The sequence below is a fragment of the Epargyreus clarus genome, unplaced genomic scaffold (assembly GCF_041222505.1).
Source record: "Epargyreus clarus isolate Ecla_fem2 unplaced genomic scaffold, WU_Ecla_fem_2.2 ptg000029l, whole genome shotgun sequence".
In the NCBI taxonomy this organism is placed as follows: Eukaryota; Metazoa; Arthropoda; class Insecta; order Lepidoptera; family Hesperiidae; genus Epargyreus; species Epargyreus clarus.
In genome coordinates this window covers 3,874,740-3,891,254 of record NW_027332235.1, presented here as the reverse complement: position 1 = coordinate 3,891,254, position 16,515 = coordinate 3,874,740, and the positions used below count along the sequence as shown (strand labels likewise).

The 16,515-nt window shown below is 38.2% G+C and overlaps 1 protein-coding gene across 1 annotated transcript in view; it reads right to left on the bottom strand.

Moving 5' to 3' along the window:
• Positions 1–1,367: 1,367 nt before the first annotated feature.
• The window catches only part of LOC140754282 (N-alpha-acetyltransferase 15, NatA auxiliary subunit-like), a 113,497-nt gene continuing 98,349 nt past the window's right edge, over positions 1,368–16,515 (bottom strand). The window contains exons 2-7 of the mRNA XM_073089253.1: positions 9,815–9,912; positions 8,783–8,881; positions 7,997–8,105; positions 7,279–7,442; positions 5,958–6,134; positions 1,368–4,656 (exon numbers count right to left, since the gene is read on the bottom strand). Coding sequence (XP_072945354.1) covers positions 4,435–4,656; positions 5,958–6,134; positions 7,279–7,442; positions 7,997–8,024 — 591 coding nt within the window. The 5' untranslated portion in view covers positions 8,025–8,105; positions 8,783–8,881; positions 9,815–9,912 and the 3' untranslated portion in view covers positions 1,368–4,434. The remainder of the gene's footprint in view (positions 4,657–5,957; positions 6,135–7,278; positions 7,443–7,996; positions 8,106–8,782; positions 8,882–9,814; positions 9,913–16,515) is intronic.

Sequence of the window (16,515 nt, the reverse complement as noted above, 5' to 3'; positions counted from 1 at the left end):
GCGTACCTCGATTTAGTTATCATTATTGCGTACGGTACTAATATTCGCCACACGATACTTTTTTTTACACGTCACATCAAGACCAATGTTGTATGTTTTACAATCCCTAAATATAATTTGTTATGTTGAACACTTGAGGCCACACATCACGCACGTTACAGAATATAAACGTTAGAAATGTTTCGGTGCTAACGTTGGATTTACGAGAGACTCGCTTTTTAAGCCACGAAAGCAATATTGCGTACCAAAAGTTGGGAATTCAGAAACTTGGGAGGCCGTGATCTTAAACAAAAATGTTTATTAGTGGTTTAATTAACAGATGCAATTATGAAATAACGCGAGAAGGTTAGGTCAGCAAGCAGTAAGGCACAAACTATTAAAATACAAAAAGGCGATAAGGTTACAAGGCAAATATTCGAAAAGTACCTACCACTGTCGGTATAATTACATAAACAGTCATTTATTTGTAATTAACATTAAGAAAAGGCATCGGTTCTAGTAGATTTGGTCTAAGTTAAGATCTCCAAAGTGCTTAAACACAAATTCATTTAATTATTTGCATACAAGTCCTTTTTAAAACTACATCAGTAACGTTATATTGGACCGTCACATAAAAAATATTTTTAACCCGATAATAGCAAAGATAGCGTAAATCAAAAACAGCAACTAGGCATTTTATCGACCTCTAATAACATTGTACATAATGGCAGAACACTCGCTATCCTAGCTTTATTTTGACTAATCTCAGGTAAGCCCAACGTAATGCACCTAATATTAAATTTTAATACTAATTAATTCATTTAAAACAGTAATTTACACGTTATTGCTGAAGCTTGTCACGGCGATTCACAGAGCAGAATTTATACCAGACTCCAATTTAGTCAATAAAACAGATTCGGTGAGAATTCTTGATGCAGTTTATCAAATTATTATTTAAAACAACATGTTAACATCATCTAATACACCATAAAATAAAAATTCCACGGTCGGCCACCCGACCGCTAGCCAAGATGTGCGCGATCCCACGACAGTTTATTATTGGTTTGCAAATCTATGGATACAATTTTTCCTAAAAATTTCGACAACATTATCAATCAAAAATCTTATATAAGACTGAAAAAAGTACACAAACATTTTTGCATTATTTTCAAAAGGTTTTTTTACTTAAAATATTATGCACAAAAAAATTAATAGTCATTAAACACGTTTAAAGGAGAGTGATAAGGCGATATAAGAAAGTATGAAAACTTTCCACTGCAATATAAATATTTATCTAAAGTGGGTAATATTTTCTTTAATTTCAATATCTGATAAATAATATTGTTTATCTACATTGTCCTATGTTGTATCATGTAATGTTTTATTTATATTTAGCGCCTGATACCAATTACAAGATCTTGCCAATATAAAAATATATGTACGGTATATATTTTTTATTTCAATACATAAGTATCTTAATGACGATCAATCCTAATACAAGTCATGTATTAAATCTACTTCGTAATTTAACAAGGCAAATAGGTATTTTGTTCCTATTACATGTATTGCTTGATTGTTTATGGGAACCATTAAATTTCCTATAATTATTTCAAAAATTTAACATGTTTTAACAGAGAATTAACACAACGAATTGCCCTATCTTTACAATTACAAAACATTATTACAAACAGCAAATACCTACGTAACTGTGTTAGAAGTCTCTGACAGAACTAAATATAAAAATACATATTGAAGACAAATTCAAAAATAATAAAATACACTAGCAGAGCACAAGGATTAAGAGAGATGGTAACGTAATCTACACTAATATTATAAAGAGGAAAACTTTGTTTGCTTGTTTGGTTGTAATGAATAGGCTCAAAAACTACTGGACCGATTTAAAAAAATCTTTTACCATTCGAAAGCTACGTTATCCACGAGTAACATAGGCTATATTCTATATGAAATATATTTGATAAATGGATTTTGAGGCGGTACAAAGTTTGCCGTGTCAGGTAGTATATAATAATTAATAAATTAAAAGTTCACATTGGACAGTGAAATTTACTCATTTGTTGTCTCGAATTGTCAAAATATAAGAAATCGAGGTGAAAAACCTACGAATTTTCTATGATATAAAATAAATAGGACCTAATAATTGTTCCAAAGTTTATTACTAATAAAGAATACTTAATTGTGAACTGTAACTTTCGCAGTGTTAATTGCTTATATTAATTACAATTGGAAGTAGTAGTTTCGATATCGACAACCTTCTAACGTCAATCCACCTTGGGTATAGTTAGTATTAAAAATTTGATCAACATATATCACAAAATGTATATAAAATATACATAAAGCGCAGAGTTAGTATCCAAAATGTAATCTATAAAAGTCTATATTGGATTAATATTTGTAAATTCTGTATAGCGGATCGTTAACATTTATTTATTAGGGACAAAATAAAGAGACTGATATTGAAATAATACCTGAATATTAGGGATGATCTTCATAGACCAGTCATGTGTTTAAAGGAATGGAGGGAACGGGGGGTGGGGAGAGTCAGTTGCAAGCATCGTGACGTCATTTATATTTTAATTAAAAAAGATAATTAAAATTCGTAAGCTTCTGACATCACATGGGGTGGGGGGATCAGATGAAGAAAGGGAGGGGAGAGGTTTGGAAGACTGTACATTTGCGTGACTTAGGTACAACCCATAAATAAACGAATAATGCAGTTTATTTATATAAACTGGTGTGAGGAATTGACATTTGACTTCTTAAAACCGTATTTTTAATGATATAAAAATTGTCCTAATTATTTATTTGTCTGTTTAGTTGATGTTCACCATGGTGTCATGTTGAAGAGGAGGTTTTCAAAAGTATTATTTGGACACCCATATTTTAGTCTTTGTGACATACTTTTACTCTGATATGACTACCACCGAATTTAAAACAAACGAACGCCTTCCGAATGAATTGGGCTCTTGACACATTTCTAAAAATATATGATTTGTAAAATATTTATATAATTACGTGTCCAATTATTTCATTTACACTCAACTAAACATTCGTATCTTGCAAATGATGACATTGTGATATACTATAAAAACAATTTTATAAAAAAAACTTATTTCAAATTTTTATTCTGTACTGTTCTACATGGTAGAAATTAAGTATTATAAAACATATTTAGGGTAGAATGGGAGCGAACTTCTGAATTTATTCATTAATTGATTTCTGAAAATAAACTTCCTATGAATGAGGGTATGAAATCTACATACAAATAAGTATCTTTAAAAAAAATTGACTGAGAGTAAGTCATATATCGTGACGTCACGACAGGCGGACATATTGTATTTCAAATTCGTCAGTGTACAAATATCTAATTTGTATTTATAACAAATTTCATACATAAAATTATGAAATCTCTACTACAAAGTCTGTGTTATAATATATGATTGCCTTCAGCAATTTGTGTTGTTTGTTTGCCATCGTAATTGTTTTGAGATGTGTCAAAAATCCAATCCATTCACCATTCCATTAATTAGTTCCAGAGATTGAGAAACATTTTACAGTGAGTTTTAAGCGGCCGAGCGGGCTGTGTTGGGTCGTGGAATCCTATCGCATCGCAGGTTTACATTCGATTTCAATAACACGTCAATTTTTTAACCTAATTTGGGATATGTTATTGCTATATCACACGGGAAATACAAGAGATATCAGCTGTCCTTTTTATAGTAAAATATTACGAATTTACGATCGGTGAAAACATTTTGATTTACAAAAGTGTAGACAGTAATCTATGTACATGTTATTGAAATCGACGCTATATTTCATACGCGCCAAACTTTATGACCCCCTGAACGTTCGGCGAGTAACTTGCACTAACACTTAAACTTCATTTAGATTATCGCGAACAATTCGTCGAGTAAGTTGCCGAACAAAAAAGTACGTAAACGTCGCACACGAAAACAAACGCATTTCGATACCGCACAGAGAACGGATTCATTATTTGTGGCGAATTCACTCAAGTAAGTCATTTACATACTTGTATTCGCGTCTATTCATCTATGTTCGACGTGTATCTAAATGTTGCATCATGGGTGTGTATCTCAGAGTAATAGTTAACAAAGAAGACCTCCATACCGACGATACCTTGGAACGAATCGTAGGCATGTAATTCATATGTTCTATAGCGATTTCCATTAGCTTTGTTATGTAATGTAATAAAGTAGTTTTCACAACACATTTCACCTGACCGATATTTACTATTAACACTCCACTTGAACCTGAATAATGCCTGTTATTACACCAGAGATGGTGTTCTGACGTGTGCCTTCTTCGTATTCGAGTCTCGCTCTATACTGTATGATTACTCTGAGTTGTGTTTAGTCGTCCCGCCCGCGCTCCACCCGACCGAGCGGCCATAGAGTTTGGCGATGCGGCCGTAGAGTTTCAGTTGTTGACGGAGATTTCTTTAGGCTGCAGAGGAGAGTCGTCCGCGACGTGGTTGGGGGCGGGGCTTCCGGGGGCGGGGCTTGCGGGAGCGGGAGCGGGCGGCTGGAAGGCGATCGCGTACGGGAACTTGGTGCGACAAGCTTCCACGTACCGCTCTATGTCCTCTTCGCATGCGCCGAACTCTCCCTCCCTGAGGCTCTCTAGTACGTCTATGCAACCCTGGAAACAAAAGATTACCATATTAGATTTGTGCTGTAAATAATAGAATGCAATTTTACTTTTCGTACCTAAGATATACGTAAGTATGTGCTGTATTTTATTTGCGGTACCAGGTCTGTCTTACAGATATGTCGGGAAGAAGTGAGTTACAGTTTATTGTCTGTGGCATTTGTTTGTGTATATGCGTGTGGTACGCGACGTGTGTTCTCATTGGGTGTAAGATAGTGCAGTAGTGTATGTGTGGGTGGATAGGACGAACGAGAACGTGTAGGTACTGTACCTATGGAGATATTTAAAAGTGTATGCTTGTGTGTAAAGTGTATTTGGAACCTGTGTATTGTAAAACGCCGTATACACTTACACAAACATTGGTACGTGGTATATGTTAGTAGTATGTGGTGTGCAGTGAGTTATATGGCATACGTAAGCATGACGCATGTTGCATCTATACATGTGTCTGGAACATGTATAGTCCGCGCTATAATTCTAGTCCGCTTTGAATATAGAAACGAGTTGCGCCGCAACAGCAAATTGCAGATACTAGCGGGACGAAGTCAGCGCGGGAAACCTCCGCTGCCCCCACTCGCTCACGGTTACATAGCTGCGTTAGTGTACCCTTACTGTTGCTACGAAATATATGCTTGTAGTTGTGTTCGACCGGATTGGCTCTCTGGCTAAACCTGCGCGCAACAAATTCAGAGCGGATTAGAAGTTTGTCGCGGACTATACCTATTTCTTCCATGGAAACTTACATGTATGGAGGTGTCGGGGAAGTGCAGACCGTTCGTCAGACTTTGCGCTTGCGCCTCGCGGTTATGAGTTTATTGTGGCGTGTAAGTGAGTTAAACTTGTACCGTACCTATTAAGAAATGCAAAATGTGCATGGGTACCTGCGTGATGTAGTAAGAGTAAATGACGATAAATGTGGTACTTGCGCAACGTTGTGTGAGTGTGTGTGTGTATGTGGACGATACGTATGTGACGTTATAAAGGTGATGTGTATGCGTGTCGTCGAAGGCTCGCATGTGTGCGTACTATTTACCATCTTAACGGCGCACGTGCAGCTCGTGCGCTGTGTGCGCCCAATGTGTGCGATATAACATACAGTAGAGTGAGTCGAGGAGGGGGGTGGTCATCTTTGTCTCGTATTCATCGTCGTATACTTGACGTGTGCGTACTTTTTACTTTACTTTTACTTTTTTTACTTTCTTAACGGCGCGTGTGCAGCTCGTGCGCTGTGTGCGCTCAATGTAACATACAATAGAGTGGGGAGGGTAGGGGAAGGGGTTGTATTCACATACCTGTATGGAGGTATCGGGCAGGTGCAGAGCGGTCGCCAGGCCTCTCGCCTGCGCCTCGCGGTCGGGCAGCAGGCGGCGCAGCGCCCGCGCGCCCCACAACGCAGCGGCCTGCGAGCGCAGCGCCGCGCCTGAAGCGTACTCCTCCGCCATGCTCAGTGCTGACCGACCGCCGAACATCTGCAAACATGTTAGCATATATTACAATAGCTGACCCGGCAAACTTTGTACCGCCTCAAAATCTATTTATCAAATATAATTCATATAAAATTTAAAATTTTTAAAATCGGTCCAGTAGTTTTGAGCCTATTCATTACAACCAAACAAACAAACAAAGTGTTCCTCTTTATAATATTAGTGTAAATACACAATATTCTAAATAAAAACGAAGGTTTTTAATTGTTTTTTAATATTTTGTTTCATTTAAAAATGGGAATCGTAAAGGTAAATCTTACACATCATATAATTTCATATCTTTTTAGACATAAACCACATATCATATATTTTTTTAAATAACGTGCAATTGATTGCACTTCATAATAATCTTTACTAGATACTAAAATTTTTCTGTTACAAACTTTCGGCTAATCGTCAAATTTCATCTGTAATTATTAAAAATAGGTCATTTTTTCATCGATAAAATAAAATATCGTCGAAATATGCAAAAAAGCCATAATAATGGGTTGCCAAGGATATCGCTTTATATTGAAGATTAACCTCAGAAAATTAACTCAAAATATATTTATTGATTTTCTTAACTATTTATTCTAAAACGTTCCGTCAATATGACAAAATCCTGCACCAACTGAAAATTATCAAATTTTAGAGTGTTCAATCAGCATTTTGGATTAAAACGATCAACAAACAATTTGGAAGTGGAAGATTTATGAACATTTACTCAACTCCTACATATACATATGCATACACATATTTTACAATGGTTCACCAACTACTAATCTTTGTCAAGACCGTTGATCAGTAGACTCTTTATGTAGCCAACCATAGATTAGTAAAGATTACTCACTCCTCACAAGAAAATGTAACCAACTTTGAGAATTGAAATTGTCACTGTCATCTTTATGTTTGAAAAATATTTAAAAAATGTAGTTTTTAGAACATTTATTTACAAATGAAACGATATTTCTCCGCACTTTTTCTTCGATTTCGTTTCTTAACTGCGCATGTCGGCATTGTTCCGCGTAAATTACACCATGACAGCCATTGAATGGCTGACCATTGAATTGTCAGCCGTTTAAGCAATTCAATGGCTTCCTTCAATTACAAGGCGGTGAGATATCTATACTTATGTACGTAGCCAACGTACCGGTTGCGTCTCCGCGTCGAGAACGGCCGCGACGCTGGGATGCAACGTAGCGAGCGAGTCGTCGAGCCAGCTGCGGAAGCGCACGAGGCAGTCGTGCAGGTGCTCGTGGGTGCTGTTCAACCGCCACGCGCGCTTTATGCTCTGCAGCATCAGCAGGGGTTTCTCTGGAAAATGTTCAAGTGATAGATTGAGAATTGGCTTAAACTTATATTTTTATACTTACACCTCGCCGTCATGAACTTATTTAGTGCAAACACCCCCACCCTCCAACATTAGTGAAAAAAGGAAATATCTTCGAAGAAAAAAATCCCCCTTATCCTCCCTTCCACATAGAGTAAAACAATAAGACATGAATCAACCTTCTTTTTTAGCCGTCAATTACACCTTTTCTGCTAGATCACTTTAACAAAATTATAGCTATGCCCATACTCTTCCTCGTATTTAAACACTTTTTTTTTCGAGAAAGAAACCTCCGAAGGTACCCGGTGTCGTGGGAGCAACACAGAGTTATGTGGGATTATCACCGCACTAAAACCCCCCCGGTGGCCGTCCTCGGCGCTGCGTAAAAGACTCCGGGATATCCGTAGCCCTATTCTGGTCCCGGAAATACAGGGACATCGTATTTAAACCCCTCTGATACTTTACTATTTCCTTCTCTCTTGAACTTTTCCATTATCCTCATGATACCTCTTCACCTTATAAGAGAGTAGTGTATTACCTTTCCTATAATATATTTCGAAGGCCATTAAGTGTGTATCTATTCTATCCGCGGCTAGGGTGCGCAGCGGCAACAGGAATCTGATTGCTTGTTCTAAGGGATCTTCCACCTGAAAATGTCAAAAAACTTAAAATAGCAAAATTTTCTTAAAACCGTCGTCTCTGTTTTTTTTTAATAATTTTACCGAGCATTGATTACCTATTTGTTAATTTATGAATGAAATTTTTATATTAAATATTTTTCTACGAAACATTATTAAATAACCCCAGCTGTCTGCACAGAACAACGTCTACCGTCAAATATGATAGAATAAAGATACTATCATAAAGTATATCTACGCGTAAAGACGCGTAGCTGTATTTTTACCACGCTTTTATTAGCTTGACCTGTATGTATGTATGTAACGGAATCTTTCAAAATCGATTTTTACCCTCTTTGAACGGTCAAATTGATTTAAAATTTTGAACACGTCTCAAAAACCGATGACAATATACGATTTTAATAATTTTGTTACATTTTCCTCACCAGGATCACCAGGATTGATTTCCTTGAGCGATTTTAGCGTGGTTCTTAGTTTTTAAACTATACTTATGACTTTAAGTTTGTATCAAGGAAGGGAAAACTTATAAGTGGACTGCCAACTGAATTAAATATAACTCTAATGCTTTATTTTAAATTACAAATATCTTTGGAGTACAATGATTCGCTTACCACCAGAGAATGCTAGTTTGCTACAATAACAGCAAGAATTGATAAGTAAATTTTAAAATTATAACAATGTGTTACCCTGGCTAGTTTGTCCGGGATGAGCTCGTCCAACTGTGGCGCCTCCGGATCACCCTGCTCCTGCTGTTGCCGCGCCTTGTGGTGCTGCTCTCGTTTCACCTGGAATGACAATGGTGTACTTATACAATATGGCCAGGTTACTCCGATGAAGAATTAATCACAAATCACAACAATTTATGATACATAGACTTTGAAGGTGGTTGAACCCTTTGTATTTCGACTCCAGCGGAACCACCGCCACACCTATTTCTGTCTCATAACAGCAGCGTTAAGCGCTGCTGTGTTCTGGTATAAAGGGTGTGGACTACTAAAGGGACTACTTTTCTTAGGCATTCTAACTTAGTCCTCAGGGGTAGCGACGCATCTGTGGCCGACCTCAGGTAGGAATTATCTAACTGCTGCTACTCCTATATTATATATAAAAAAAAAACTTATATAAGAATCCAACTCTCCTGTCTAACGTCTAGTTAAATTTAACGCTATAATTCGAATAGTTGTATGCATTCGAATTGTGATCGTGTCATACGTTAGTTACACGATGAATAGATAAACTCTTTCTTATAATGCGATCAAGTGACACTTGAAAAACGAGAGCTTAGTGGTATTTAAACTTTAACGGATTTGAATTTTATAAAGGTGGTAGAACCCCTTGTGGTTCGACTCCGGCGGCACCACCGCCACACCTTTTCTGCCTTATAACAGCAGCGTTAGGCGCTGCTGTGTTCCGGTTTGAAGGGTGTGGTAAGGGAGACAGACCTTTCTGAGGCATTCCAGCTTAGTCCTCAGGGGTAGCGGCGCATCTGTGGCCGAACTCAGGTAGGAATATCTAATTCTATATGGGGTTGATTACAGATGTCCATGGGCGGCAGTAGCCACTTACCATCAGGTGGACTGCATGCTCGTCTGCTACTCCTATATTATAAAAAAAAAAGTAGATACCTACGCACTGCAGTGGCAACTTAACATCAAGTTGATATGAGCATACTGCTCGATCCCACCTCAATCGAATAATAAAGCAAAGAATATCTTTACCTGAACCTGTGCTGCGAGGGCGTTCTCCTGTTCCGCTTTACGTTTTGCTTTCCTCTGTTTGTTTCTAAGTTTCTTCAACTCCGATGGCGCTAAGTTTTCTATGGACAAAAAATACAAAAATAAATAGGTGATCTTAGAAATGTATGAACATATTTTGTCAGATTTAAGATTGTAAGGATATCAGACTGAAATTATAATAATAATGCGCGCATATCTCCGCATGGGGAAAGGTAGATAAAAAAGATTGCCAAAAATTTAGTTACCTTACGCGCGATCATTAGTAATGCCGATGGTCGCTAATGACTAAAGTATGTATATGTTCCCAGTATGTTATCATTGGCGGTTTCAAAACACGCGACACGGGTTGACCACTAAGGACTTGCGCTCACTCCTGAGACAGAAGCAGTGGGCGTATGCCCTAACCCGTACCCCCTTCACCAATACACTTTCTCCAATTTTGGAGAGACTTATGCTATACCATGCAGCCATCTATAAATCATATGTATATTTATTTTTATTAGTAGTAGTAGTAGTACGAACCTATTAGTGTTTGTGAGATATCGTCTTTGTTTTAATAATTAGCGGCGCGCAATAAAATCAATCGTCACACTATGCATTTATTGGATTTATTAGGTATTAGATCAGTCGTTATTAATACACCGATGACAGAACTGGAGTGTGTTCGGTTTTCCCTCCACCCACGTGAAAGTAATTATTTTAACAACCAATTAGTATGACTTATGGCATAAACACTTTTAAGGTAGCACTTGTATTGGGTCGACTCGAATGGCACCACAATATTACCTATTTCTGCTTAACTATCAGTTATCACGCGCTGCTGTGATTTGGTTTGTAAAGAGACAAATGACTTCTTCCAAGTTATTCCCTAAAGGTAACAACGTGACTGTGGCTGCTCTGATATAGTACTTTAATCCTATTAAAGATTGATTATGAATGTCCACCGTGGGTGTCAATCGCTTCTTGCCATCAAAAAGACTGTCTACTCGCTTGCTACCTCCATTTCATAAAAATATAAAACTCGGATGGTGCTGACACACAAAACAAAAATACATTTTGCATTTTAATAAGTCTAGGTTCCATACTAAAATTTTCATTCTGCTGGCAATGTAACGTTCGAAATTGAAAAACGTCTCTTCATTTTAAACCTACAATAGCTACTGTTCACAACAACATTTCGAGATGCGCTCGTGCATACGAATGATAACGACAATCAATGACTCCGGGATCACTAGACTACATCACGCGTCACGACGTCGTGGTGTCGATCACGACACATCACAAAGACGTGTCGCGATGATCCTCCGTGAACAATATCACGTATTTAACTCATCTTTGACACGCTTCATTGATGATAACAATTATAAAGCACTTTATTGTAAGTTGCTACAAATCTGTAATTAACCTAAGGCAGAAATTGTCTTCCATTTGGTGTCAAATTCCATAGAAGGTAATGACTACTTAATCCTCATCAACCCATTACTGTCCCACTGCTGGGCACGGGTCTCCTCTCAGAATGAAAAGGAGTAGGCCATAGTTCACCGCACTGTCCAAGTGAGTATTGGTAGACTTCACTGCTTGACGCTCGCCACACCATCTGGTGTGTACGTCGGTATGCGACCACACATACCGTCGTCCTTCCCGGGGCCGCTGGCCGGGCCGTTCGAGCTCCCACTCTTGCCGCCCGCAACCCCGTAAGCCCCCTTTTAGTCGCCTCTTACGACAGGCAGGGGATACCGTAGCCCTATTCTAGTCCCGGAACTACAGGGACAAGACTTCACATACCTACCTTTGAGATTTTTTTGTACATCTCTCAGGTATGCAGGTTTCCTCACGATGTTTTCCTTCACCGTTTAAGTAAGTGATAATTAAGTTATAATACGGACTTAACTTTGAAAATTAGAGGTGTGTGCCTGGTATTTAAACATCGGACCCTTCGATCGAGAGGCCGAGTTTCTACTATTGTATGTTGCTACAAATGATTTGTAATTAACCTTGGCAGATTGTCTTCTATTTGGCGTCGATTACAAATTTTCATGGACGGTAATGGCCACTTAATTTTAAGTGTTTATATGTTACGCTTCTATTATAAAAATAATCTAATTGTGTAAGAGCAAAGTACTCCATATTATAATCATCTTGTTAAAGGTTAACCTTTGCGTTTTAAAACAAACATCGCAAAACATTCAAAAAAATAAATAATGCAATAGGGACGAGGTCTTCAATAGTGTTGTAATTGTAATGTTGATACATTGTGCAATAAATAATTAGATTAACTTAATATAAAGGTTATTTATGGCCTCATCCTGTTTTAAGGCCTACCCACTTGACTGCTAGGCTTCTACTCACCAGTGTTTAGACTTAAAAATAGAAGAAGATGAATATAAATATGTAATCTACAAATTGCAAATTTATTTCGCTGCCAGCCAGCGAAAATAAGTCAGGCTTTTCGAAAAAGTATCCCTCTGACAATTGTAGACTGAAAAAAGTCCCCAATTTTTTCATTGCAATCGACGGGTTAGCCACTGCTAAAATATATTAAAAATTAATTAACATGTACTACTTTATTTAATAAAAGTAATGTACAAAATAAGAAATAAAATCCATAAACAAAAACCGCTAAACCACCATATACACACCATATATATAGAGCCAGACATTCATCACATTCAGACAGCCATATGCATCGCGAAGCTCAAACAATTCGCATAACAAACGGTTTCGCAAGCAAACCGGGCGCGCCCACGCCACCCGTGATTAGAGACCGCCATTAAACGCGCCGATTCATACTGAAAGGTGCACTCGATAGATGCAATTCGATATGCACAAGCTTTATTGACAGGATTATGCACGGAGCCACGTCAGCATGCAACCGCATGCATGGATTTAATTGCACGGTTATGTTTCAGAACAAAACATAACATAACATAAGTAACTTTAATCCCTGTTTTTATTTTAAAGAAATAGCAAATGAGCATGCAGTATATTTGACGGGAAATATCCAGAGCCATCCACGCACATCTATAATTGATCCCAGATAAGATTAGAGTCCCATCTGAAATCAGCCATAGATGCGTTTCTACCCGTCAATATCCATATCCAACTTATTCAATAATTTAATTATCGAATTTGACATTTGACCATGTAATTTTTCGATCTCAAGTAGGCAAAATAAATGGTGGTGGATAGATCGATTATTAATAATGGGCATAAGTAGGAATATTATCTTCCTTACCAAAACCTTCAAATTAGAACATAGATTTATACTACATACTGGAGAAGTTCAAATAAAACCGGTTTATCTCAAAGAGATAATGCGTGGCTAAACCACTACACCAATATTCCACGAACGCAGTGCAACATCACAACACTTGTCCACTAATACCTTCAGGTACGTACAGAATAGACGCCGATAAACCAAACCTGTTATGTAACAAAATACTCTGAAATAACTCGTGTGTCAATTTCAACGTATTATTGTTCGATTTAAGAGGAAGTTGAAATAAAAGACTTCAACGCGTTTCAGTGCAAATAGAGATAAAAAATAAAATGCTTAAAGATAACTATGTTATCGCTAATATTGTAATATCGGTTCAACCATTGGGAGCTTTAGGGCTATTTCTGGATTGTTGGTAGCATTAAAAATAATATTCATTCATGAATCATTTTTATATTCAAATTAAATATTGCATTGGAATATTATTTTAAAAGAACATTACTAAAATACCAGGAAGGTAAGGATTTACCCTTTCCACTTGCGTCATAAATATAAATTTTTAAAAGATTACATAAATTAAATGTCTATAAAATGTAAGTATTGTCACTTCCAATTTCATAAAATTATAAGATGAATTGGACAGTTATTATTTCTGTAACGAGAAGAAATTAAAATGCAATTATTATGTGTTTTTAAAAGGCTTTGTTACCCGTGAAGACTAAATAAAATAACTTCGTGTAAGTGATAGCGTTAAAAGTTCTTTTATAACCAAGAGAGACAAAATAATTTTATGTATGATAACGTTCGTAATTCCACCCTAACTTCTTGGTGCCACAACCGCCTCACTTTCTTTTGAGGTAGCAGCGATTCTGTTGTAATCGACATCAGGTTTATTTCATATTGATTAAAATACTTCAGTTACAGTTGCGCTACTATTTTAGAGGACCTCGGACCATCTCATATGTCTCCCTTGTCACACCTAACAAACACAGCCGGTATATTATACCGTAATAGACTTTTCTTTTTATAATAAAGGAATAGCAAACGAGCATGCAGTCCACCTGATGGTAAGTGGCTACTGCCGCCCATGGACATCTGTAATCAACCCCAGATAGGATTAGATATTCCTACCTGAGGTCGGCCACAGTTGCGCCGCTACCCCTGAGGACTAAGCTGGAACGCCTCGGAAAAGTCTGTCTTCCTTACCACTTCCTTCCACACCCTTCAAATCGCAACACAGCAGCGCCTTACACTGCTATTATTAGGTAGAAATAGGTGTGGCGGTGGTGCCGCCGGAGTGAACCACAAAGGGTTCTACCACCTTCAAAAGATGTTGCGGTGATGCCTACGCACTCGAACCACGGAGGGTTCTACCACCTTCGGTGTATTTGTCAACATGCGGACGTTTGCGCAACCGATTGTGCCTTAATCCGGGCAGGGACACGTCGCACACACAAATTGCTGCTCTAATTCACTCGATTTCGCAAATCTAATGAAACAGCGGCCGTGGTGCGTCTCGCGTCGTGTCGGGCCGCGGCGCGCGGGTCGGACGGGTCAACTATTTTCATAATTAAACTACCAATTTTGGTCGTTTTTATGGCGGGCTCATTGTGTTGCGCGCTCGGGTTTTGTATGTTTAATCTCGGCTTTTTATAGATCTAGCGCGATGTTCTGTTTATGTCGTCTGGTCGCGTGAGAGCGGCTGCGTTTATTGCACGTTTTTCGTTGATTTCATCTAATTTGTCTCGCGTTGAATTTCTTTCATGCCTAAATGTAACTAGCTACTTAATTAATTTTTAATACTACTACAACAAAAATGTAGGTCAAATTACTTATTATTCATTAAACATTTTCAGGACCTCTCATATGCCACAGGGCCAACGACCAGCCTTGACAACACCTTATAACAAGACCTGATATTCAAGGGCAACAACGGATTTATGATCGGCTTGCACCTGCGACTTTGCACCTTTAGGTTGGCACCTGTGACTTATGTAACATTGGATGTATGACAACTTTTAATACATAAACCTTAAGGAAGGATGAGCCCTTCACCGTTAAACTCCGCTATCACCACCTATTTCTGCATAGTAGCAACAATGTCACGCGCTACATATACCGCGGTTTGAAGGATGCGCTAAGAGACTCACGAAAATCATTTCAAACAAGTACCGTAACAACGCATCTGTAACCAATCTGTTAGTACTTAAAGTCTATTTGGTATCGACTACAGATATCCATTGGCGGGAATGACCTAACCATAGGACAACCGAATCTTTTGTTCCTTCAAACTCATATAAACGCCCTAAAAACCCGTCGAATCCTTCTAGAATTTAGACGAATACTATAAACGCGAAAGCCCTGACAACGCCCTGCAATGCGCCGCGGTGTCGCAACACCGCCCAGTCCAAAACTAGTTCGCAGGCGGGCGCTCGATCAAGTTTCCCGTTTACTTTGCCAAATACCTACAGACTTGGCTCAAACTAGACTCAATTTTGAAATAATCGCTCCGGGGACAACGCATATATTATTTTAGTCCAACCACGTCGCAATGCCGCCGTGATCGTTATCTACTCCGGTTGTGTTCCCTCGGAGATCCCGGAGTTCTCCAACAAGCGTTGAGGACGACCACCGGGGGGGTTTTAGTGCGGTAAAAATCCCACATAACCCGGCGTCGCTCCCACGTCGTCGGGTACCTTTTGAAGGTTTCCCCCTCGTAAAAAAAAAAAAAGGTATCTGCGTATTCATCTTTGCATTAGACCTCCAGGCTACGCTCCGAGTGTGGCTGTGATGACTAATTGTTTTCGTTTAATTGATTACAATATCCTATGAAAAGCTTTATTGTGAAACGAAATAGTGTCTACCGCGTGCGGATGCTTATATACATTAAGGAGATTTAAGTTTCCTGGCTCGCCAAGACCAGATAAGACTTCACACGTCTTTGAAAACTTAACAAACAAATACCAAAAATGTATGTTTGCCATTCATGTACAAGAATGAATGCTGTCTGCATAAGAAGTTCCCCTATCCTGCGTCGCCAAATACATGATCTTGATGACAAATCGACTTCGGGAAACTATCCTTAGTTATTTAGTTTTCAATAACAACGAATATATTTTTAGGATCGGTTATAACTCCTTTTTTGAACTGTCAATCATCTCGAACCAAATACAAATATAGAAACATTATTTTTGGCTGTATGTTACGATATGTTTCGACCAACCAACAACAAATATACAGATACTAATATACTTAAACAATATGCATCACATATATTCTCAATTGACACGTTAAGTTCGAAGAGTCCGCACCGTGCACGCATTCGTTCCGCTTCACGCACGCGCGCCCGCACACCTCAAGGTTAGCGGGGCAAATGTTACGGTACGGAACGCATTCCATTCATGTCCTTTGGATGGAGACGTAGACGTAATGTAACATCTACATTTATTAATTTTATTACGAGCTT